General features: G+C 42.9%; 1 protein-coding gene across 1 annotated transcript in view; it reads left to right on the forward strand.

Annotated features, from left to right (window-relative positions):
* Positions 1-8,538: 8,538 nt before the first annotated feature.
* The window catches only part of SKAP1 (src kinase associated phosphoprotein 1), a 280,237-nt gene continuing 265,287 nt past the window's right edge, over positions 8,539-23,488 (forward strand). The window contains exon 1 of the mRNA XM_032319898.1: positions 8,539-8,861. Within this exon, the coding sequence (XP_032175789.1) occupies positions 8,816-8,861 (46 nt within the window). The 5' untranslated portion in view covers positions 8,539-8,815. The remainder of the gene's footprint in view (positions 8,862-23,488) is intronic.

Here is a 23,488-nt window from a genome sequence, read left to right on the forward strand (position 1 = left end):
AGGTCATGGCCTGCATTCTGTCACCATGGAAACCTCTCATGCTGCCAGTGTGTTGTCTGTGTGTGGGGTTGATATTTAAAGGCAAAGTCACAGGCCCTGTTGCCGAACTATCAGCTGCCAGGGGCAATTGCTCTCCTTCAGGAGCCTGGGTGCTGGTGCTTCAAGCCCAGAGATAAGAGGAAGGGGAAGAGATGGAGAAAAGAGCCCACCTGGTCTCTAAGAGCCAGGTTTGCAAGGAGGCGGGGTCTGGGCTGGAGGCGCTGGGAGAGCAGAAGGGAGAGAACCAAAAAGCACCCCAACTTCATCAGAAGACAAACACCTTCTCAGAGGCACAGGAGCCCCAGTGTTGAGGGGAGCTCTTCCTCCTCTTCTACCTTCTCTGGCTCTCAAAGTGGCCAGATGGAGCTGGGGAAAGCCCCCTCTGCCTGAGGGCCCTTGGTGGTTTCGATTTTGCACATCTGGTAGCTGTGTGAATTGTGCTGATAACAATACGGTTTATGAAAGATCCCTGCTTCTTCTATGGACCCCACAGCACTGTCCTGGAAAGAGCTACCAGGGGAGTGACTTATCAGGAGTCCCAGGTGTTGGGAGAGGTAAATAACACCTGATTCAACAGACTAAGAAGAGAACACAAGTGCTGACTCGGCTTGTGACCATCAATTTTTTTCCTTTAGTCTCGAGACAATTATTTCCACACCATTGAATGGAGTGTAGATAACACAGGCAACTTAATAGGCTGGGAGCAGAGGCTGTTTAGAGGAGATTTTAAGCACTGTGAGCATAAAATGAACATGAATATTCTGCAATATGCATCTTACAACTTGTCATTAAGTGGATGGCCTCAATGATGTGATGCAACAGGCTTTGATTGGAATATTGAGCTCTGGAAAGGGGAATTCTGCATCAGTGGCCTCACGATACAGAATATCACATATTACTCAATAAGACTTGTCATTGTGTTGATCATGCATATGCTAAAAAGTACAGCAGCAGATAATAATGGTTGGTATCGCCAAAAATGCACTTTAGGAATTTACAGCTTCTCGGTGTCCTTGGGGGTGGAACATGGAATATCCTGAAATTACAACTCGGGAAATGGAGCGAATCCATTTGATTTAGTTTCCAATCCCCCAGAGTATGGGAATCTATTTTTTTCCTTAGATTTTCTTCCTATTTCTCTATCTCTTCTTCTTTTTCTTTTTTTTTTCATCCAGCTTCTCGTTCACCTTTTTCCTTTTTGTCTTTCTTGTTTGCTTTATCCCTACTCTGTCACCCCTCTCTGTCACCACGATGCCACCCCTTTCTGCAGAGTTAGCCGTGCTGGCAGGCCTCCAGGATAAAGAGGTTACTGACTCTGCTAGGGGGATGTAATCTGCCTTCTGACTGGCCCTTTCTGGGGCTTGTGTTTATAGTAGAAACTTGGTTTCTGCCACAAAGAGTGAAAAGAGGAGTAAATATCTCATGCCTTCCAGACGAGTGTTTTCCCCATGTGGTTTGGAGAACACTGCCAGTATTCCAGAACAGATGGGGCTGGGAGGAAATTTTTGGACGTGAACAGGGAGAATTTGCAGGCTGATTATCCCAGTGTGTTTGGGCCTGGTTTGAAGGAAGTCAAGACCCCTCTTTCCATCTCTTTGAAAGCAAGTTAGCTTCGGAAAGAGGAAAAACTCTCATCCTTGGAGACCAGTGACACCCATTTCTTGGCCAGTCACTCCTCAAATGTCTTCAGTGAGCAAGGACATCGGGTGAGAGATTATGGATGATTCAGTATATACATACTTATTGAACACCTCTCAGGTGCTGATTGTCGCAGGGAACGCAGAAGTAATAACCAGAGCTAACATATATGAAGCGCTTGCTGCATTGCAGATAGATATAAACATGATATGTATTTGTTCTTTGACTCCTCACAAAAATCTTGAAAATACTTTTAACATTGCCATTTTGCAAATGAGGAAATCGAGGCACGGAGTCGATAAGTAGTTCGCTCAAGGTCACAACCTGTGGGTAGCAGATGAGCTCGGGACTCTGACTCTAGGGCTACTATTGTACTCTATCACCTCTTCGGTGGGGTCAAGATTGTGCTTTGGGAAGTGTATTCTTGAACTTGGGTGATGGGTGCGGAGACTGGGTGCCAGGGGCTTGATTAGAAGCTATTTCAATATCACTTCTCAACAAAGATAATGAGAAACCAACCAGTGGGGACATCAGGATGCAAAGGAGGATAAGAATTCAAAAGCACTCGTGAGAAGGTTAAGACCGACAGGCTTGGCGGATGTTTGAAATGAGGATGAAGAAAAGTTTTCCATTTTGTGCTTAGATTACCGCCTTAGATTACAGCAATTTCTTTCTAACTGTTACAATTTATTGGATTATGCCATGTATCACACGCATACGTCATCCTATTTAAGCCTCACAATTACCCTGCAAGGTAGAAATTATGATTTCCAGTTTACAAATGAGGAAGCTGACGATCGTGGAGCTTTGCCCAGAGTCTTAGAGCTCGTAGGTGGCTGAGCCAGAATTGGGATACAAGTCTTTGTCATTCCTAAGCTTTTTACTGAGCTTTGCTGCCATTCTAAGGATGAAGGAGAAAGGGAAATAATAAATTGGTAGAACTGCTCAGATATCCAGGTGGAAAAGTGGGACAGAGGTATGAATTAGAAAAGTAATGAGCATGAAGGGAAAAGTGAAGGTGGTGGGAGAATGAAACCACGGGGGGCTCGGAGAGCAAGGAGAAAACCAAGAGGAAGAAGGAGAGGAGAAAGGCAGGTGCAAACCTCTGGGGAATGAAGGGAGCCAGAGAAGGAGGCTAGGCAACAATTGTTAAGAAGAATGGAAGGAGCAGGATAGTGCAGGGCCAGGGAAGCTGTGGCTCCTTAAAGCAAGAGCAAGTGGCCAATGCCACTCAAAGCCTCAGGGAGAGGCTGAGTAAAGACCAAGAGCAGCTGAGAAGCGTCGGTGACCTTGGAAGTGAGTCACCTCAACGGTGTAAAGACAGTCAGGTGAGGAGACAGGATGGGAGCTCTGAAGGGGGAAAAGGAAGGAGAAGAAAAGACTTAGAGAAAGTAGCAGGGTCGAAGGCAGGTTTTTCTTTGTTTTGGTTTGGTTTTTAGGATAGAGGAGACCAAGAATGTTAGCAGGCAGACGGGAAAGATTGAAGATGAGAAAGGATGTGACACTGAAGCTCTCACAGGGGAGAGGGAGTGCGTGGGATCATGAACTCTTATGGAAGAATGAGAGGACAGACATGCATCTTTTAGAAGAGAAGGAAAAGGAAAGCCTGAAAGCAACAGAGTAAGAACTAAGCAAACGGTCTTGTATAGGAAAGAGAGTGCGGTTTCCGCTATCAAAAAATACTGCCAGGGAGGGAAGCCCAGGGATGTTTGGGAACAGACCTTTAGAAAGGGAAAAAAAAAACTAGAATGGACACGGATACAATTCTGAGAGCAAGGAAAAGACACATTTTGGGGATCTAAAGGCCATTTCATACAGGATGTCCATGGGGGAAAAGTATTTCTACCCACTTACTGACACTGAGATAATCCACCATTGCTGTCTTGTCTCTGACTCTACGTGGTGCTTCTGTCAGTATTTGTGACTCGTGGTGATTCCAGTCAGATCACATCACCGCCTGTTAGCGTGTGTTATTCTTCCACAGCATGTGTGCGCCGGGGGCCTTGCAGGCCAGAGCTTTGCTATCAGATTCTAAATAACTTTCCCTTCTCTCACCTTGCATCCCCTTTACCCTTACTTTGAATCCTCAGACCTGTAGTAAAGTGAGGAAGAAGAAAGGCCAGAAATAAAGGAAGGGGCTTAGAGGGCGTAAACTTTCACCCTTTGAAATAACAGATGAAAGGAAGCCTTCTCAACTTTAAAAAACTGCTATCCCTCTGTGATTTACCTGTAATCTCCTTAATCACCCCCAAAGAAATGGTTACGCTTCTGTATAATTTCCCAAAGTTCTCATGGCTGCAAACATCTGGCATATACAACTGGCCACAGCCCCACCTGCCTCCCATGCAGATTAAGCCCGTAGACGGTCTCACATCTCACTCAGGGAGTGCATAGCCTCGTGTGTCTACAGCTGACACATTCCGGGTGCCCCCCTCCACTTCAGATTCCCAAGAGAGCCAATCAAAGACAGAGAATGTCAGAGTCAGCAACCTCTTTGGTCTTGAGGGTTTCTGCTGGGCTCAGCAGTGCCCACGGGGGATGTATAATATGGTCTAAGGGATGGGCAAAGAAGATACACACACACACACACACACACACACACACAAAGTGATTAGGGAATATGGGGAAAAATAATGGGGGTGGGAGTGATAGAAAGATGAGATAAAGGGTGCCTGGGTGGCTCAGTGGGTTAAAGCCTCTGCCTTTGGCTCAGGTCATGATCTCAGGGTCCTGGGATCGAGTCCCGCATCGGGCTCTCTGATCAGCAGGGAGCCTGCTTCCTCCTCTCTCTGCCTGCCTCTCTGCCTACTTGTGATCTGTCTCTGTCAAAGAAATAAATACAATTTAAAAAATTAAAAAAAAAAAAAGAAAGATGAGGTAAAGAACAAAGAAAGAAATGTTACTATTTAGATGGAGGGAGCTCAACAATGGTGGCTTCCCAATGACTTCCTTGTCATCGCTGGGCTGTAATGATCTATCTCAGGCATTCAATTCTACAAGAGTTTTGGGCCACTGTGAGAGGACCTAGATTCTAACACCAACACAGCCCCTGGTGAGCTGAGCGGCCATGGGCAGAGCACTGGGTTTCTAAACCGGATTGCCCTGAACATACCTTTGAGTTTTAATAGTCCCTTGTTCTGTTTTGAGCCTGTACCTCACTGAGAAGCTGCTCTCAGCCTGTTCCCTGATGTGAGGACCTGCTTATTTCGTCATATGTATCAGCGCAGTGAATCTAGGAGTGTGAACTGGACAGGGAGACCAGCCACGTGCATTTGTGTGAGTGTGTGGACAGGACCCTCCCGATTCAAAAGGTTGGCTAATGACTAAGAGCAGGTTTCCGATGAGTTGTAGACACCCCGGATTTTAAGGCGACTGAAGTGATGAGCTCACGAGCGCATCTCGCATCTGGCTCTTCTCCTGCAGGGGCGGCATGAGGCTGGGTTTGTGGGGCCTTGCAAAGCACACAGTGAGCCTGGTTCTTGGCACCGGGTGGAAGAGGTGGGGGGGCGGGATACATCAGCTCTCCTTCCACAGCCCTTAATGAAGTGTGCAGCTCTTGTCCTCATTAGGCCTCAGCATCGTCAATGAAAGAGTCAATAAACCCGCTTGATGGGGTTGGGACCGAGGGGCTGAGATGCAGCAGCCGCACATCCACAGGGCAGACATCAGCCCGGCTGCGTGTCGTGACCCAGCACCCAGGGATCAATAACCGGCCCAGAATAAAGTCCGAGAGCCTGCCCTCCGCGGTCTCCTCTCCAGATCCGTCTCACCCAGGGAGGGGCGATGCCAGCCAGCTCCTGCTTTGCTTGCAATTGTTGCCACTCCATGCCATTCTGGGTGCCAGATGCTTTTGTTTCTTCCTGATTGAGCCCCCTGGACACCCACAGCTGCGTATTTAGCGAGTGCCCACCTGGCATGAGAACATGGAGACGACATCTCCAAGAAGCCCAGAGCCTGGCCTGGGCCCGGTTGTTTTCTGCGTCTTCTGTCTGTTGACGGGGTGTGAGGGGCCCCAGTGGACTGGGTGGTGTATTTTCTGCAGTGTTTTGCTGCTGGACTCCATTCCTGGCTGCTCTGCATCTCTTTAGACACCCTTATCTTATCTAATTACAAGGAATTTCAGATTAATTTCGTGGCCTCTGCTCCAAAGGACCTCTTATCTGTCGGGGGGGGGGGGGGCCTTGTATTTTGACCTTGTCATTCTTTTGTTGTTTGCCTTTAAGGGGCGGGCAGCTTCGAAGGGGATGCTGTGATCTTGCTGGAATTGGGGCTGGGGGAGGGGAAGAAGAGAGAGGCAGACAGATCTGGGATTTGTGTATTCTGCTCCATCCCCCTGCCTGTGCTCGGAGACAGCTGGCTGCTTACTTCCGTGACAGCCACATGGTACCCAGCCACACAGCACAGGACCCGGGCAGGGACTCACCGGCTGCCAACCTCTCCAGATCCCTTTGATATTTCCGACAGAGCAGTAAAGGACTCTTGACTGTCACGTTTTGCCTTGCCTCTCTCCACCTTCTCGAAGGCTCCTCGGTGTGGTTTCCATGGCTACCCCCAATCAGATTTGGCTTCTTGCGAAATTGGATTTCAAAGAAGGACAAGGCTTCAAAGGAATTTGTCCATTTAACAGAATGTCATTAAGAGTGAGGCTGACTGCTGAACCAGGGTCCTCAGATGATTAAGGAGGGGCCGCGCTCATGTGTGGAGGCAGGTTTCTGTCTGCAATGAGGAAACTTGATACAACATGACAACGCCGTATTGCAACCTGCCAGTCACCCCTGCACACTACCCAACTCTGCACCTCCCTCTCCCCCTGTCTGAGACCCAGAACGGATGTAGAATACCTATGCCTTCAGTTTCTGCTGCTTCCTTTGGTAGAAGTAAGCTTTGCAGGCAGTGAGGCCTAAGAGAACATAAGATTACCCAGGTTCACTGCTCTTCGCCAACAACTCATTAGCTTGTGGCCTATATTAGCATTTGACAAATATCCTTGACGAAGTTGGGGGGGGGTGTTATCAAATTTCCTCCCACTGCTGAGAGGGAAAGTCAAAGTGCTGAGGTTACCCATAGGAGAGAGACTTTGTTTCCTTTGCTTTTTTAAGGACAGTTTCAGATTTATAGAAAAATTACAATGCTAGTACAGAGAACTTGGATCTCTCCTCCCCACATCATAAGTACTCAAAAGTGATTCCAGAGCCGTTACAATTTTATAGAAGGAGCAATTGATAAAAATGCCCTAGCAGCCTAGAAAAGCCAGCCTATTGTTAAATTTCCAGAGCAAGAAAGTGCAGCAGCAGCAGCAGCAGCAGCAACCAGAGTCCCCAGAGACTTGCCAGCCCCTGTCCCTTCACACCCAGCCCAATTTGCTGCAACTTGTAGGTGGGCCACGTGATCCTGAAACCAAGGGACCATCCCTCTTCAGACTGCAGGATAAGGACGCGTAAAGATGACTCAAAACCACTGCATCCCTTAAAGGATCGAGCCCCCAACCTTGGGAAACTATGCCAAGAGGCAGGCAGTGCTACGTCATGTCCTTCTGGACAGTTCCTCCTTGGGGCTCCCGTCCTCATATCCACGGTTCCACCATGATTTTCCCTGAGGCTGCCGTAAAGACCACCTCACCCATCTTCCCTGGGTTCTCTCCCTTACTGCTTCCAATCCTTCCCACTATTCAGTAGGCTGACTCTGAGACTAGAAGCTACCTTTTTTAATAAAGAAGGAAAACGGTAGAGGTAAAGCAAGATGGGCAATATCACACACTACACAGGTCTCTCCCCAGCTCAAAATTTTTCAGTGTCTCCCCGGTTCACAGGCAGTTGAGTTCAAAATCCTTGCGCTGACTTTCATGAACTTTCACAATAAAACTTCAAGTTTTCTTAACAACCAGAATTTCCCTGCACCATTCAGTAAAAGGGTTGTCAGCTGTTCCTCAAGGAGAAGGTTTTTCCCTCTTTGTTTACTTTGGTGGCTCCACCTGGAAAGCCCTCGTGCCCCTTCGAAGTCTGGTGTGTTCAGAGCCCATCTTGAATGCCGTATGCACATTACACACACACGCACCCACACTTTCCTCCTTTTTATATTTGTCTCCCTCCCTTTACGGCTCATGGCACTTCATACCTTCATGGCACTTGGTTTATTGTGCTTAAAAAAGTCCCATGAAACTATTTTGAGATCATTGAGATCCCCAGAAGTTACAAGAAATGATACAGTGATCCTCTCTACCCCTCCTTACTCAGTTTCCCCCAATTTTAACAACTGGTGGTATGACAGTACCCTATGACAATCAGGACGCCGACCCCTACTGTAGTTTGGATAAGGGGAGGAGGACATCTTCCTGTGATCTGGTCCTTCACTTTCCTGCCTTTGTCAGCTGTTAGAGGGTAAGGCTCGGTTCCCCTCTCCCTCGGCCTTCTCCCCAGGTTACCCCTAACTTTCCTCACATCCTTTCAGCTTTTGTGAGGAAGGGACGCTCGCTGGCTCCCTGTATCCACGGCCCCTCGGCTTCTCCCCAATGTTGGTGGCTTCATATTATTTATTGGGACGAACGGCCATTCCTTTGAGCCAGCTGGTTTGCCGAAGAAGACAGTGAATGTTCTGTCTCGGTTTTCTGGGCGTGGACGTGCGAGATCGGGAACTGCCCGCTGCTGGGCTTGGCGGGGACGAATCTCCTCGGATTCCGCCTCTTCGCGCCCCATCTCGGGCACCACCGTGGCTTCTAACCCCGTCCCCGGAGGCCAACTGCCCCGTGCTGAGGACAGAAAGTGTCCCAGGAGATGAAGTTCCTTTGGGCCGCGTTTAGTCTTTTGTTCTGGTGGGGGGTTTGCCGGGGCAGCGCGCCCCGCCCTCCAGTCCTCCCACCTGAGGGCGCCGCGGGAGTGGCGCGTGCACCCGCGCACAGGTGTTCCCCCCTCCCCACCGCCCGGGGCGCGCCCCCCGCCCGCCGCGCGCTCCACTTCCTGAGCGCGCCCCGGGCCCGCGGCCCCGCCCTGCGGCCAGGCCCGGCAGCCGCGGCAGGAGCGGCGGCGACAGAGGTACAGGTGCCTCCGCCAGACGACAGCCGCCTGCCAGCCCGCCGGCCCTGGCACCAGGCCTTCACGCCCCTCTCCCGCCTCACACACCGGCCTCCCCACCGCTCGGCCAAATGCAGGCCGTCGCCCTCCCCGAGGAGATCCGTTGGCTCATGGAAGGTAACGCCCTGGCCCAGCCCCAGGCCCCCCTCCCGGCCCCCTGGGAAGTCCCTCGGGAGCAGAGCTGGAGGCCCGACCCCGAGACGCCAGGGGCTCCCAAGACCGGCCTCTCTTTGCAGCTCCATCACCCACCACCTGCTAGAACCTCAAGACTTCTAGAGCCTTCCACTCAGCACAGCCCGATTTCCACCCTGCCCTCCCAGGGTCCCACTCACTCCCCTCAGTTCCACATTTTCTTTTGCCTCGAGGCCTCGCCACCTTTCCATGTCACCTCCGGCCAGGTTCTTGGGGGCCCCTTCATGTCACCTTGCGTGGTCTGCGGCCCAACCCTTTCTCCTCCCGTCAGCCCCCGCGACTGTGAGGTTTCGCCTTCCTCCCTCCCCAGCCCCGAAGCCCCCCAGCTTCCTGCTCAGAGCTCCTGAGGCTCTCAGGGGGTTGCGAGGGGCATGTGGGATGCGGTGGGCCAAGGCCCGGGGGTTAGTGTGAGTTCTGTCCACGCGGAAAGCCCGTGCCTCCCTTTGCCAACTGCAGACTTCTGGGGGTCTTGCTGTCCACCCAGGGAGGTGGATGCAGTAGTACGTTTCTAACTTTTCTAGAAATGCCCCATCTTGGTGTGTTTACCTTCAAACTGTCATGCCTAAGCAGTCCTCATAAGAGTTAAGGCCATTCTCAGCTACACTCCACAGATTCTTCCAACGCTGGAAAGAGACTTTTTGCTAATGGGCGATATGACCTGCTCCTTTCACACTTTTTTTTCCAGCGAAAGTAACTTGCTTTCCTGTAACTGACCTTCCTGGAAGGACAGAGACCTGGAATCCGTGCTTGCATACAGGTCCCAGGAGGAAACTACTCTGAATTAAGCCTTTTGGCATCCAAGTGACATTTTTGACACATATTTAACAGATGGCCTGCTTTGGGCAGGTCAGACTTTTGGCAAGGAGTATTTTTTTTCCCTCGGTTTCTCTCAATTTAATTGGTTTTATATCTCCATTACCTTGTTATCTTGCTATAAATGCCTCCTAATCAAATATTTGGCAGTCCTTTTGATCTCTGTTTGTAGCACTGTTTCCATTCTGGATTGTTTCTATGTAAAAGCTGTCAACTAGGTATTTCTTCTGAGGTGAAGTTTCCAAAATCCACTTCACTTATGACCTGAGTAAATCTAAACTTTCAGAGTAGAAAAGTATTTGTAGGGTAAAATAGCGACGTCTGGGTATCTGAGAAGAAGCATTCAAGTTGTTCCCTCTGCTGTTGGTTCAATATTGGATGTTGAAGGTAGAGAGAGGATGTAAGTGTGGTGGTTTCTGGGAGAGAAGGAACTGTGTCAAAAAGTGTAATTCTGCCCTTGCACTTAAAAATGTAAAGTGATCCTTTTTATTGGTATCTGTCATTTGATGAGAGAAAACCTATTTTACAAGCTTGTTAACCTGTACTTCCGTTTTGTGTGGAGCCTTAGTAGTAAATTCCTCTTTATTTTCAGAGGTTTGCAATGAAATCCACTCCTTTAACATTTTTGATGTGCTGTTCTTTATTGTTCAAAACTGACACTTTGGTAAACAACTCATTTCTGCACCTGCCACCTTCCTTTAGCTTAGATTATTTTCTTGTTAGCTGACTGTTTTTAATTGAAGTCTTCAGATCTCCTTCTAAAGCAGAACCTTTGTTTGCTGACAAGTAGAGCAGGGTATGAATGGAGATTAATTGCATGTCACATACTTCTGTGTCAAACTTGCTGTGTCTTAACAATCTCTGTTGGTGCTTGGGTCTTTAGAATCTGCAGGGGAGTCTGAGATTAAATTTTAAGGAGCTTCATTGGTTAATGCATTTCTTTAAGGCTTTTTTTTTTTTTTACAGTTTGCAATCAGAATCTGAATCTGAAAGAGGGGAGGGAAGGTAAAGGGATTCCAACCAATAATTCTATTGAAAAATGTTTGAGGACTGTTTTTGAAAGGTTCATGTAATCATAACAGTACATTGGTTTTAGATTTTTTTGTTCTGTTTTGTCTTTTTATGAAAGATTGTCTCTGCTATAGACCAGCAGAATTATTCATTATACTACAAATAATTTGTGGATATTGGAAACCCATAATGGCTTTCAATTTATCATCTGTTGCTGTGGACTTGTTTCCCCACCACACACACTTTTTAAGGTTAACTGTTGACAATTAGAAAATATGTAGGTCCTGATCTCTATATTGTCACTCAGTGGAGAGAGTCACAGGGTGAGGGAGCTGCTACTTCAGGGCTGCCCACATGGCTGTGGGGGTGGAGTTTCCACAATGAATTACTACTTTCATAAACCAAGGCAGAAGCATTTGCACAGTGATTTAACGCTGGCCATCACAGCCATAATTTAAGCATTTATTTATTTATAACTACACGAGCATAAATGACAGGGACGTTTTTTGACATAATATGTGTGCTTTTAAAAATAAAATATGCAAAGCATTATGAAAGGTTTATGCCAAAATTTTGCATAATGAAGAAGGGAACAGAAATGTTGAAGGTCTAAAATTAATTTTGTTTAAGGAGAAAATTTTAAATATTTGAAAATGTTTCATTTGACCCAGAAACTTTCTGGGAATCTGTGTTACTGAAATTAAAGGACATGAAGTGTATGTACAAGGATCCATCTTAACTGTCCATGTGTTGGGAAAGGCGGTGTGATGGTATGAATGAATTATCCATCTTTTGGAATATTTCACAGTCATTAAAAAGAATGTGAAGGATCTATATATAGTGGCTTGGAAAGTGTCCATATTTTTAAGACTAATAATATATATAATCCATTTTTAAAATTTATTTTTATTTATTTATTTGACAGACAGAGATCACAAGTAGGCAGAGAGAGAGAGAGAGAGAGAGAAAAGCAGGCTCCCTGCTGAGCAGAGAGCCCGATGTGGGGCCCAATCCCAGGACCCTGGGATCATGACCTGAGCCAAAGGCAGAGGCTTTAACCCACTGAGCCACGCAGGCACCCCTATAATCCATTTTTATTTGAAAACAAAAAAGTGAACCAATCCCTCCCTCCCATATATTATATATGTATTTTTGTAAGCCTAGGAAGAAGTAAGAATATACACCTAGCTGTTAATGTTGGTTTCTTTGGGAGGGGAATGAGAGGGTGGGGGAAACAGATTATCACTTTTGTTTCATACATCTTCATGTTGTGACATTGACCATGCATTACTTTTGTTAATCAGATGAACAACCAGTAGAGTTATTTAAAAGAAAACAGAACAACACAAAAGACAGATAGAAGCTTGGAAAGGTCATAGTGGTCAGAGTGCTAAAGGAAATACTGTTAACTTAATACCGTTAAGGTTATGATTATGTTTTCCCCTTGTTAACTCGGGGTGGGGGTGGGGTATGTGTGTATAGGAGGTGGGGATTTTTTTTTTTAATGCTTTCTTGGATTTTTGGCCAATGTTAAAGCAGTGTAACTCAGGAATAGTTAAAGTAGAGTAACTCAGGAAACAGCTTTCTCAGATAGACTCTGTCAAGCTCTCTTCTAGAAATAGTAACTAGTCCATATCAGCAAATAAGTACCTTACAGATAAGTAAAATGAAAGGTGTTTACTGCCTTATTGAAAGAGGAGGAAATATTCAGGTCTGTTTTCAAATTATCAGGCTTCAGATGTAGAAGTTATCTTTTTGTTCTTGTTTTGTGATAACCATACTGAAAACAAAAACAATGGAGTGCTGGCAGTTTGCTTAATCTTTGTTCCACAGATACAAACATAATCAGTTTCTTCCTTGTCTTTGTATCCCTGTTTGTGAAGTCAGAAGCACAAGAGGCAAATGTGAAGGAGGTAGAATGTATATTTCTTCAGTTCACAATGTGCTGTGTGTGATGGAGTGGGAAGTACTGATTTTACCCTAATGGCTAATAAGTCCCACCTGCCTCCAAGGTACCTAACTCCTTCCGGGAATATGGAGTAAAGCCAAAACAACATCCACATCCAGGCTGCATTGTAGCAATTGCTGTGTTAACATTAATTCTGATACGCCTATGGTTACTTATTTTTAAACTTCCTTGGAAAGAAGCAGTCATTAATCACATCCTTCTAGATTGTTCTCCAGATTTGTATTGGTCGGTGCAGCCAACCATAAAATCCTTTTCAATATAGTAAAATTCCAACTCTGTGCAACTCCCAGGAGTGAGCTGCTCTGGAGAGCTGAGGATATTCTCTTTAAGTGCTCTGACTTTTTATCATAAATATTTGTGATCGTCTTTTTCTTTTTTCTTTCTTTCTTTTTTTTTTTTTTTTAAGATTTTATTTATTTATTTGTCAGAGAGAGAGCACAAGCAGGCAGAATGGCAGGCAGAGACAGAGAGAGAAGCAGGCTCCCTGCTGGACAAGGAGCCCCATATGCAACTCCATCCCGGAACCCTGAGATCATGACCTGAGCTGAAGGCAGCTGGTTAACTGACTGAGCCACCCAGGTGTCCCTGTGATCAATCTTTTTCTAAAACGTATTAGGAATTTTTCTTACTTCCTCAACCAACCAGTCTGTGTTCAAAGGGACTGGCCTTTGAACAATTTAACATTAGAGTTGTTACAGTGAATGTGGGTTATCATATTTGTGGAAATATTTTGAGTTGTTTAGGGATGATTCTGCCATAATTGTCCCAGTACTGCTTTGTGAATGTCAGTATGTTTTGTATTTTTATTTTTGTCAATATTTTCCTACTGTGAGGCTAGGCCTATCACTTTACACCACTTGCAGCGTGTCTGTAACAGTGCTACTAGAACATCAGGTAATCAAGCTTGCTGGAACTGATAATGTGTAAAAGAAGGTTTGAAGGGCTCCTTTGATGAACACAGTACCCTGACTTGTAGGTGTGGAATTCGTGACATGCATTTTGGCTGTTAAGAGTCTCTTTTGCTTAATTTGTGGTACTGGATCGTCTTCTAACTAGGTGATGCTATCAAAAGGTGAGATATAACCATACTTTTTGTTTTTTATGTTAAAAATATCTCTGATTATTAAAGTAATAATGCTCGTTGTAGAAAACTTAGAAAATACACCATGATAACATGGTCAAAAACTGTTAAATTTCCATGTATTTCTTTCAGTTCTTAGTGTATGTACATACTTTAAAAGTTGGGACATAAATTGTGTGGGTAGTTTCGTATACGGATGTTTCCACTTACAGCCTCTCAGTTGCTAAGGTCTCCTGAGCATTTTCTCAGATCATTATTTTTTTTTTTTCTTCCTGGTGATTTAGAAGTTATACATTCAGGTTTTATTCCACTGGTAGTTTTCCCGTTATGGCTTTAAAAAAAAAAAAGTGCACCATGTCTCTTTGATTTGGCAAAATTAAGTATGAAAGGGTGTCTTTTGACTCTTTCTTTTAGTGTGAAGTGTGAAATTGCTATCATGTGAGATTTTAAGTAATCTCTATATCCAGCGTGAGCCTCGAACTCACACCCGGAGATCAGGAGTCACATGCTCTACTGACTGAGCCGGACAGGTGCTTCAGGTTCAGAGAATTGTTCATGAGACTTCAGACTCAGAGAATTGTTCACATTTTAGTATGTATATTACATTACAATAATTATTTTTGATATTTGTGTAATATTTTAAAACCATAGCTATAATGCCATTTTCCCCCTTTAATTTGCTCATTGCTTACTTTTGGCACCATGGCTTTTTTATTCATGAACTTTTAATTTTATCTTTTAGATATTTAGACTGGGCTGATATGCTAGCCACTAGCCAAGGTGGCTATTTAAGTTTAAGTTAAATAAAACAAAAAATTTGCTTCCTCAGCTGCAGTAGCTACATTTCAGCTGCTCAGTATCCGTCCTGACTACTAGATTGGACAGTGCATAAAACTCTAGTAGATGATGATTTAGAATATAATCCTGAGTGAATTTCTCAAAGAGGGTTCTCTGATACTCTTCTTACTGATCCTCTGCGTGTCTGAGAATGTGTCAGTCTAGTTTCATATAAATTTAGGTTTGGGCATAAAATTCTGCCCATTCCTTTCTCTTCCTACGTCACCCTCTAGAAGTGACCCATTGTCTTCTGGTCTTTAGTTTTGTGGAGGAGAATTCTGATGTCAGCCTGATGTCTTTCTTTTACAGCCCATTCCTTCCACCTTCTGCCTGGATGTTTACAAGATACTGTTCTTTGCTCTCTGAAATGTCACTAGATAGTGTCAAGGTCTTAGGCTTTTTAATAATTTTGCTCAGTTTGTAATGAACCCGCTTGATCTATAGACTCAGGTCTTTCTTAAACTTGGGAAAGTTTTCTATTATCACTACTTCTGCTCCATTTGCTTTATTTTGTCACACGGGGGTTTTCATTATGCATTTATTAGATCCCAATCCACTCTACTATTTCACCTCTTCTGTTTTATCTGTCACTGACTTCATTATGATTATAAATTCAGCATTCATTTTGTTTTAATTTCCCTGTATTTTTTCCTTACTACTCACTGTTTCCTTTTCATTACATCTGCAAAGCTCTAACTTGTAGATATAGTGGCTTTTTATATATTTTTGAGACTATGAATTAGAAATTTTCTATATATTTCTTTAATAATAAATCTACTTCAGAGGGAGGCATTTTTCTAGTTGTTCAAGATGGTCTTTTTCTTTGATCTTTAGTGTCTTCTCATAGGTCCTGTATGGTTTTTTTGTGTTCAGTTGGCCTAGATTCAAATCCTGACTCTGCCACCTTCTTGCTACCTGTTTGACTTCAGGTCTCAGTTTCCTCATCTGTAAAATAGGGATAATAATAGTACCTATCTCATAGAATTTACACGAGGAATGAAGGAATGAATATTTGAGAAGAACTTAAATAGCATCTGGCTTATATTATACATCATATAAATATTTGGTAAAATTTTTGAAAATTACTTTCTTTGAGAAAGTCTTACCAGTTTTTTTTGTTTGTTTGTTAAGTTTGTTTTGTTTTGTTTGCATTTGCCTCTTCATAGGAAAGCTTCCAGACATGGCCTTTTACTATGTTGGTGATTTCCCTTTGCTTCTCTAAATTAGGGGAAATTTGTAGGGTTTCTTTCAGAGTCTCCTCGCTTTTCCTTTTTTCCTTAGATTAGAGTCCTGTAATCATTCTGTGAGAGACTTTATGGAAGAAGCATAGAGGAAATTTGTTTCATTACTAACTCAGGAAAAATATGGGTTCCTTATCTTGTTATAGAATGCTGTGTCTGTATGTATTCGTGTGTAAGCTTGCAAAATAGCCCTTTTACTTTAATCCTCCATTGAAAAAAAATGAAAGGTTTACTCTTCCTCTTCTTCTTCTTCTTTTTTTAAAGATTTTATTTATTTATTTTACAGAGACACAGTGAGAGAGGGAACACAAGCATGGGGAGTGGAAGAGGGAGAAGGAGTCTTCCCTCTGAACAGGGAGCCCCATGTGGAGCCTCATCCCAGGATCCTGGGATCATCATCTGAGCTGAAGGCAGATGCTCAACAACTGAGCCACCCAGGCACCTTTCTTCTTGTTTTTTAATATATATATTTTGGGGGGCACCTGGGTGGCTGAGTTGGTTAAGTGTCTGCCTTCTGCTCACATCATGATCTTTCAGGGTCCTGAGATCGAGCCCCATGTCAGGCTCACCACTCACTGGGGAGTCTGCTTCACCCTCCCCACACCACTCATGCTCCTTTCTCAAATAAATAATTAAAATCTTTAAAAAAATAAAATATATATCTTTTAATTGTAGAAATATTTGAACCTCATTGTGGGTATACCCTAGATGTTAGGTGGGTTGCTCAGACCTTTTGAACGCTAGGCATGATCTATTCCTCATGCAAGTGCAAACATCTCCTAAAAATCTTAATATTTCTCAAGGAGCATGCATTCTCAGGGTTGCCTTCCCTTCCAGGGTCTTAGCAGCCCTGAGTCATATAGGCATAAACTTGTGGATCCCAACTCAGGTGATTTTATCTCTCAGGAGACTTTTGGCAACACACGAATACATTTTTTGGGGGTGGGGGAAGGTCACAACTGGGGAGGATGCTGCTGGCATCTAGTGGGTAGAAGCCAGGCATGCTGCTAAACTTCCTAAAATGCATAGGACAGCCCCCACAATGAAAGAATTATACAACCCCAAATGTCAGTAGTGTCAGAATGAGAAACCCTTCCCTAGACATATCCTTTTCCTCAGTTTCCACAAAAGCCTACCTGTGAAGCCCTAGTGACAGTAGATGACATTGCTGGAGATTTAGGCATTGCTGGGAGAGGGAGGAGGGGTTTACATAGCAGTAATGCAAGTTATTTCAATTTGAATAGGAGGCATCCCTATTCCTAAACCCTTTTGCCATCCCAGTCCTCAGAGACTGCTCTCTGGCCCTTCACCTGAGGTGGTTCTCACCCTTATACCTTCTCACAGGCACCTTCTCCCTTTATCCTATCTGGAGCAAAATCAAAAAAATAAAAACAGAAACCCCCCAACCTTTGCCATCTGAAAAGATAGTTTAGCTATCTGTTTAGTTTTCAGACTCCCCACAATACCCACACACAGGGATACAAGTTATTTTTCCAAATGGTGAAAGTTCTGTAAGAGGAATTCTGGAGCCTGCTATTAAGATAATAACATTTTTACCTCATTATATGAGTGTAATACTTAAATAATTTTCAATCACTTTACATATTAGAAAAATAAGGTAAGTTTCAAGTTTTTCCATCATCTGAGAATCTTAACATATTGACATAACTATCATAGATCTAATTTTTTCATGTTATAAGCCATTACACCCTACAGAAATCCTATAATTTCTGCTACATTTATTCATATTTATTTCCCCTGTGTTTCCAAGTTCATTGCTTGCTTTTCTGGTTTGTCAGTGCTGCATTATAGACTAGGTGATTATAACAGATGGCTTTTCTAGTTTGGAGAAGTGAGTTCCACTGTTTAAATTTTATATCCAGCTTTTACATGGAAGATGGGACAGATGTGGGCTCAGGAAAAAAGTGGTCTTACCATCCAGAGAGCAAGCTTTCCTGAAGGCCGATGGGCTTGATGAAATCATTTATGAGTCACTTAAATTCTCATTTAGGATCTCCTCCTAACATTGTTAACACTCTAATATTAGGATGTTACAGGGAAATAAGGTTTTTATTCACCTAATAGGAGCTTTGCTAAAATGTGCCCAGTGACACATATATACACTTACGTAAAAACAGTATAGAACAACAGTAGGGTTGAGTTGAAATTAGTGAAGTCAGTATGCCTTCTGAATCAAGTATGTGAAGTATGCTGTGGTATTTAGCTACTAAAAATATCTTTTTGTTTATTTGTTTTATGTTTTTTTTGTTTTGTTTTGTTTTTTTGTTTTTTAAAGATTTTATTTATTTGTCAGAAAGAGAGAGCAAGCGAGCACAGGCAGACAGAATGGCAGGGAGAGGCAGAGGGAGAAGCAGGCTCCCTGCCGAGCAAGGAGCCCGATGTGGGACTCCATCCCAGGTTGCTGGGATCATGACCGGAGCCGAAGGCAGCTGCTTAACCAACTGAGCCACCCAGGCATCCCTACTTTATGCTGTTTTTACCGAATACAATATACTGCCAGGAAAATGCTTAATCATTAATATACAGCTCAGTGAATCTTCACAAAGAGAACACATCCCCTAAACAATGGGAAAACTTTGTTTACCAAAACTTCCAGAGACACCCCCAACCCCCCGCCCGTGCCCTTCAGTAGCGACTCACACCTACAGGCAAGCACTTCTCTGATTTCTAACAGCAAAGTTCAGTTTTGCTTACTCAGTCATATAATACCTTCTCATGTCTCTGACTCTTTTGCTAAACATATGCAGAAAATATCTCTTAACTGAACTGTAACAAACCTTGAGATCATACTGCCTTTGGGGTGCCTAAGTGGCTCAGTCGGTTGAGCGTCCAGCTCTTGGTTTGGGCTCAGGTCATGATGTCAGTGTCATGAAATCAAGCCTCAAGTTGGGATCCACACTCAGCATGAAGTCTGCTTGATATTCTCTCTTTCCTTCTCCCTGCTCTCATGCTCTCTCTCTCTCAAATAAATAAGTAAATAAAATCTTTTTAAAAAATCACACTGCCTTTAAAATAATTTTTCCTTTCTGATAACTTATTATATGAGCCTCTTCATCCCTCAATCCCTCCATCGGTTCCTCCCTCCCTCCTTTTCGTCCTTCCTTTCCTGTACATTATTAAGGTATGATTGCACTAATCTTTTTTTTTTTTTTTAAGATTTATTTATTTATCTGACAGACAGAGATCACAAATAGGCAGAGAGGCAGGCAGAGAGAGAGGGGGAAGCAGGCTTCCTGCCAAGCGGAGAGCCCGATTCAGGGCTCGATCCCAGGACCCTGGGATCATGACCTGAACCGAAGGCAGAGGCTTTAACCCACTGAGCCACTGAGGCGCTCTGATTGCACTAATCTTAAGTGTTACAACTGGATGACTTCAGTATAGGTATACACCTGTGTGACTACCAGCCAGATTAAAATATAAACATTGCCATCACCCACCCTGGAACATTTCCTTTCCAGTCAGTAGCCCTCCCCACAGGCAACTGCTGTTCAGACATATCATCACGGACAAGTTTTGCTGTTTTGGACCTTATAAATCAATATGATCTCCTTTGTGTCTGTCTTCAACATTGTATTTTTATGATATATTCATGTAAATTGTAATGCAAGTTTTAAAATAAGTTCTAAACAAACTGGAAGTCATTTTCCCCCACTATGTTACTTTTCTTTAACTGGTATGAAAATAGACAAGATTTCCATGAAGGCTTCCATCATTTGGGTAGGAAAATGAAACACTGAAGTATTAGAGGTTTAATTTAATTTAATTTTTTATTTTTTAAATTAACATATAATGTATTATTAGCCCCAGGGATACAGGTTTGTGAATCACCAGGTTTAAACATTTCACAGCACTCACCATAGCACGTACCTTCCCCAATGTCCATGACCCAACCACCCTCTCCCTACCCACTCTCCCTCCACTCCCGGCAACCCTCAGTTTGTTTTGTGAGATTAAGAGTTAGAGGTTTAATTTTAGTGAGACATTTAAGAGTATCAGTTTTATCCTATCCTTTTTGCAAAGTAGTATTCCATTGTGTGAATATTTCATAATTTATCCATTTTTCTGCTGATGGACATCAAGTTTCTCAGTTTGAGGGCTATTATGATTACAGCTACTATGAGCCTTTTTATATAACTTGTTTTATGAACATAAGCTCTTATTTCTCTCAGATAAATAGCTAGGAATAGAATTACTGGTCATAGAGTAGGTATATGTCTGATTTTATTAGAAACTCCAGTTTCCCAAAGTGATTACACTTATTTTACACTCCTTCCAGCAGTGTATGAGAGTTCTCAGGGTTATATTTTTATTGTGGAATGTTTGCATCACATAGAAATATAGAGACTATTGATTTCTTTAAAAACATAGTAGTGGTATATACTTTTCCATGGGAATCTATCTATCCATGCATGTATATAAATTGCCACATGGTGTTTCAAAATTTTTAAAATTATTCTATTGATGGATGTTTAGGTTGTTTCCAATATTTTTATATTTCCACAATGCTGTAGAACATATCTGTATATGCATCTTTGTGTACACGTGTAAATATTTCTGTTGGATAAATTTTTAGATACTCGAATGAAGATTGCAAACATGTTAATCCTAGCATTTTAGTTTGCCACTAGTTAAAACTTAATCTAAAGTATTTTCTGGTTTTAGTTTCTGGTTTTTGTTCTGTCTGTGCTGTGAGTATACAGGTATTGTCATTCCCCTCCACCCACCCCCCAACAGGAGGTAGAAGGAAAATTAAAAATGTAAACACCACACACCTCTTGGGTCATGGAGCAGAAACAGTCAGCAGGTTGAAGCAAACCACAACCAGAACATGCTGATAATTTCTCTATTGTATGCTGACAACTTCCTGCAAGTCTAAACAAAGCTGTTGGGTATGATTTAAGCCGTGCCAATAAATTCACCTCTTAACAAAGGGCAAAAAATATATGCCTTAAGGATTGTGGTGAAATGCCAGATCAAAAATATAACACAAGGTTTAAGATATGTGCTAAACAAAAAAATAAAATAAAATAAAATATGTGCTAAACAAACCAAAAGTCATTTTTCTCCCACTAAGTTACTTTTATTTAATTGGTATGAAAATAGACAAGGTTTCCACGAAGGCTTCCATTATTAGGGTAGGAAAATGAAACACTGAAATTTTAGGGTTTAATTTTAGTGAGACATTTAAGAGTGACTGCAGAAATCCGAATGGTCTGGTATGTTCAATGTACCTGTGACAGGGAGTCAGGAATTTTTGTTCGTTTCTACCAGAAGCTGTAATGAGACTTGTAGAAGTTGGATTAGCAACCAGGCTGGTTTCTTCTATAAAATGGGAATATGTAACTTAAAGGAATAATTGTGATATTTAATTTAATGTAAAGAATACCCAGAGATCTTAGTAGTAAAAAATGTGACCCATAAGATATCACTGTTTTCCAAATAAACAAAAGAGTAACCTTGTAAATGGACAAGGTCAGATATTTGGGAGAATGTCAGAAACTTTTGCCTGTCTACAAAATCTAGTGATTTTGAATGCATCCTGCCAAGAATCTTTTCAGCTGGCCTTAGATCATGTGGCAGTTTTTCCAAGGGGTGTGAGGATCATTTTATGTCTACAGTGTTCCATATACCCTTTGTTCTCTTGTCCTTCTGTCTTTTTCTTTTCCCTATTTTCTTTTCCTACTCTGACTTGCTGGAGTAGATATAAGTGGCCTGGAAGCTGAGAGAATCTGTGTTTCAGGGCACCTATGAATTATAAAAGGAAGATATATCTTTGCCAGAGCTGGGTTTACCTTATAAATAGGGGACTCAAAATCATCATATATTACTTTTAGTACAAAATACTGTATATTGCTATAAGCCTGTCTTTCAGAGTAATCTTTCACCACTGTTCCACTCACCTGTAACCTTTAGTTCTGCCATCTAAGTTGAAATTCTTTGAGTCTCTCCAGCTGGACTGAGATCTGTCACCTCAGGACCTTTGCACATGTTCCCATGTTTGTGCCATTTTTTTCCCTAGTTCCATGAACTCTACACTTGCCCCTACCCACAACATACATTCTTGGCCTACTAATTTGGGAGTTTCAGATAAAAGGTGTTGTGAGCAAAACCTCTGCGTCCCGCCAGGAGGTCGCAACATGTAAAGAAGAGATAGAGAGATGGATATGACGTAACTCACTTGATCTTTATTGGGACGAGGTCCGCACCACTATTGTGGCCCGGTCACTGTCCGCTGACGTTGTCACGGAGAAGGAGATGTCGCCTCACAATCTAGACAGAGAGGTCACTGCAGAAGTTGAGACTGAGAGCCAGCGAGTGGTTGGCAATGAAACTGTTGGGGCATCGGTAGCACCAGCGATGAGGTCCTCCTGACAGGGAACTCGCTTCACCTCAGTCCAACCCGATGCCTCTTTATATACTGTGCTAAGTCTCCTTCATTAACATATTACATCACTTATTTTTCTTATGCTTACACACCAAAAACATACACACGTCGTAAACATGTTTTGGTCTACGATATTCCAGGACTTGTCTCCAAGTAAATCCCCTGGGGGAAGGGGAGCAAGGACAGTTTCTAAATAGGTCCATATATGTATATATGTTTTAAGATTTTATTTATTTATTTGACAGAGACAGAGATCACAAATAGGCAGAGAGGCAGGCAGAGAGAAAGGAGGAAGCAGGCTCCCTGCTGAGCAGAGAGCCTGATGCTGGTCTCAATCCCAGGACGCTGGGATCATGACCTGAGCCGAAGGCAGAGGCTTTAAGCCACTGAGCCACCCAGGCGCCCCTATATTTTTCTTATTTATGCACTTGTTCATCTAATAACATGTGGATGTAAATTTTGATATAATTTTTTAAAAGATTTTATTTATTTATTTGACACAGAGAAAGAGAGAGAGAGAGTACACAAGCAGGGGGAACAGTAGGCAGAGGAGTGAGAGGGAGAAACAGGCTTTCTGCCCAGTGGGGAGCCCAGTGCAGCTTGATCCCAGGACCCTGGGATCATGGCCTGAGCTGTAGGCAGACCCTCAACGGACTGAGCCACCCAGGTGTCCCTAGACCTGATTTTTTAAAAATAGATGAGACAGACTGTGGAGGTTGTCTTTGTGTTATTTTATTCCTGAGTGCATGATACTTGCAGTGAAGGAATGGGTATTTAAATTAACATGTGAGCCCTTAAAGCATTTGGAAAGGAAGCCTGTCAAAAAAGTAATTTGAAGTGAGACTTAAAAAGTAAAATCATAATAAAAATGTCAAGCTTTTCTTAGTGATATTGTTGAGGGATGATTATATCCTGTTGATGCCCTTTTAACAATTTTAGTATGTAGAAATATAATTACATAGGATATTTTACTTCTAAGTATATAATAAAGAGGGTAAGTACAAAATATGATATAATTATCATATAACTAATGATATAATTATATAATATAATATATAATATATAATATATATTATAGATCTATAATATAATAATGATAATATTATATAATATGATATAATTAATCCTTGAACAACATGTTCAACCTTTTTGCCCTACCACCCTTTTTGCCCCTCCTCCCACAGTTAAAAATCC

The sequence above is a fragment of the Mustela erminea genome, chromosome 18, assembly GCF_009829155.1.
Source record: "Mustela erminea isolate mMusErm1 chromosome 18, mMusErm1.Pri, whole genome shotgun sequence".
In the NCBI taxonomy this organism is placed as follows: domain Eukaryota; kingdom Metazoa; phylum Chordata; class Mammalia; order Carnivora; family Mustelidae; genus Mustela; species Mustela erminea.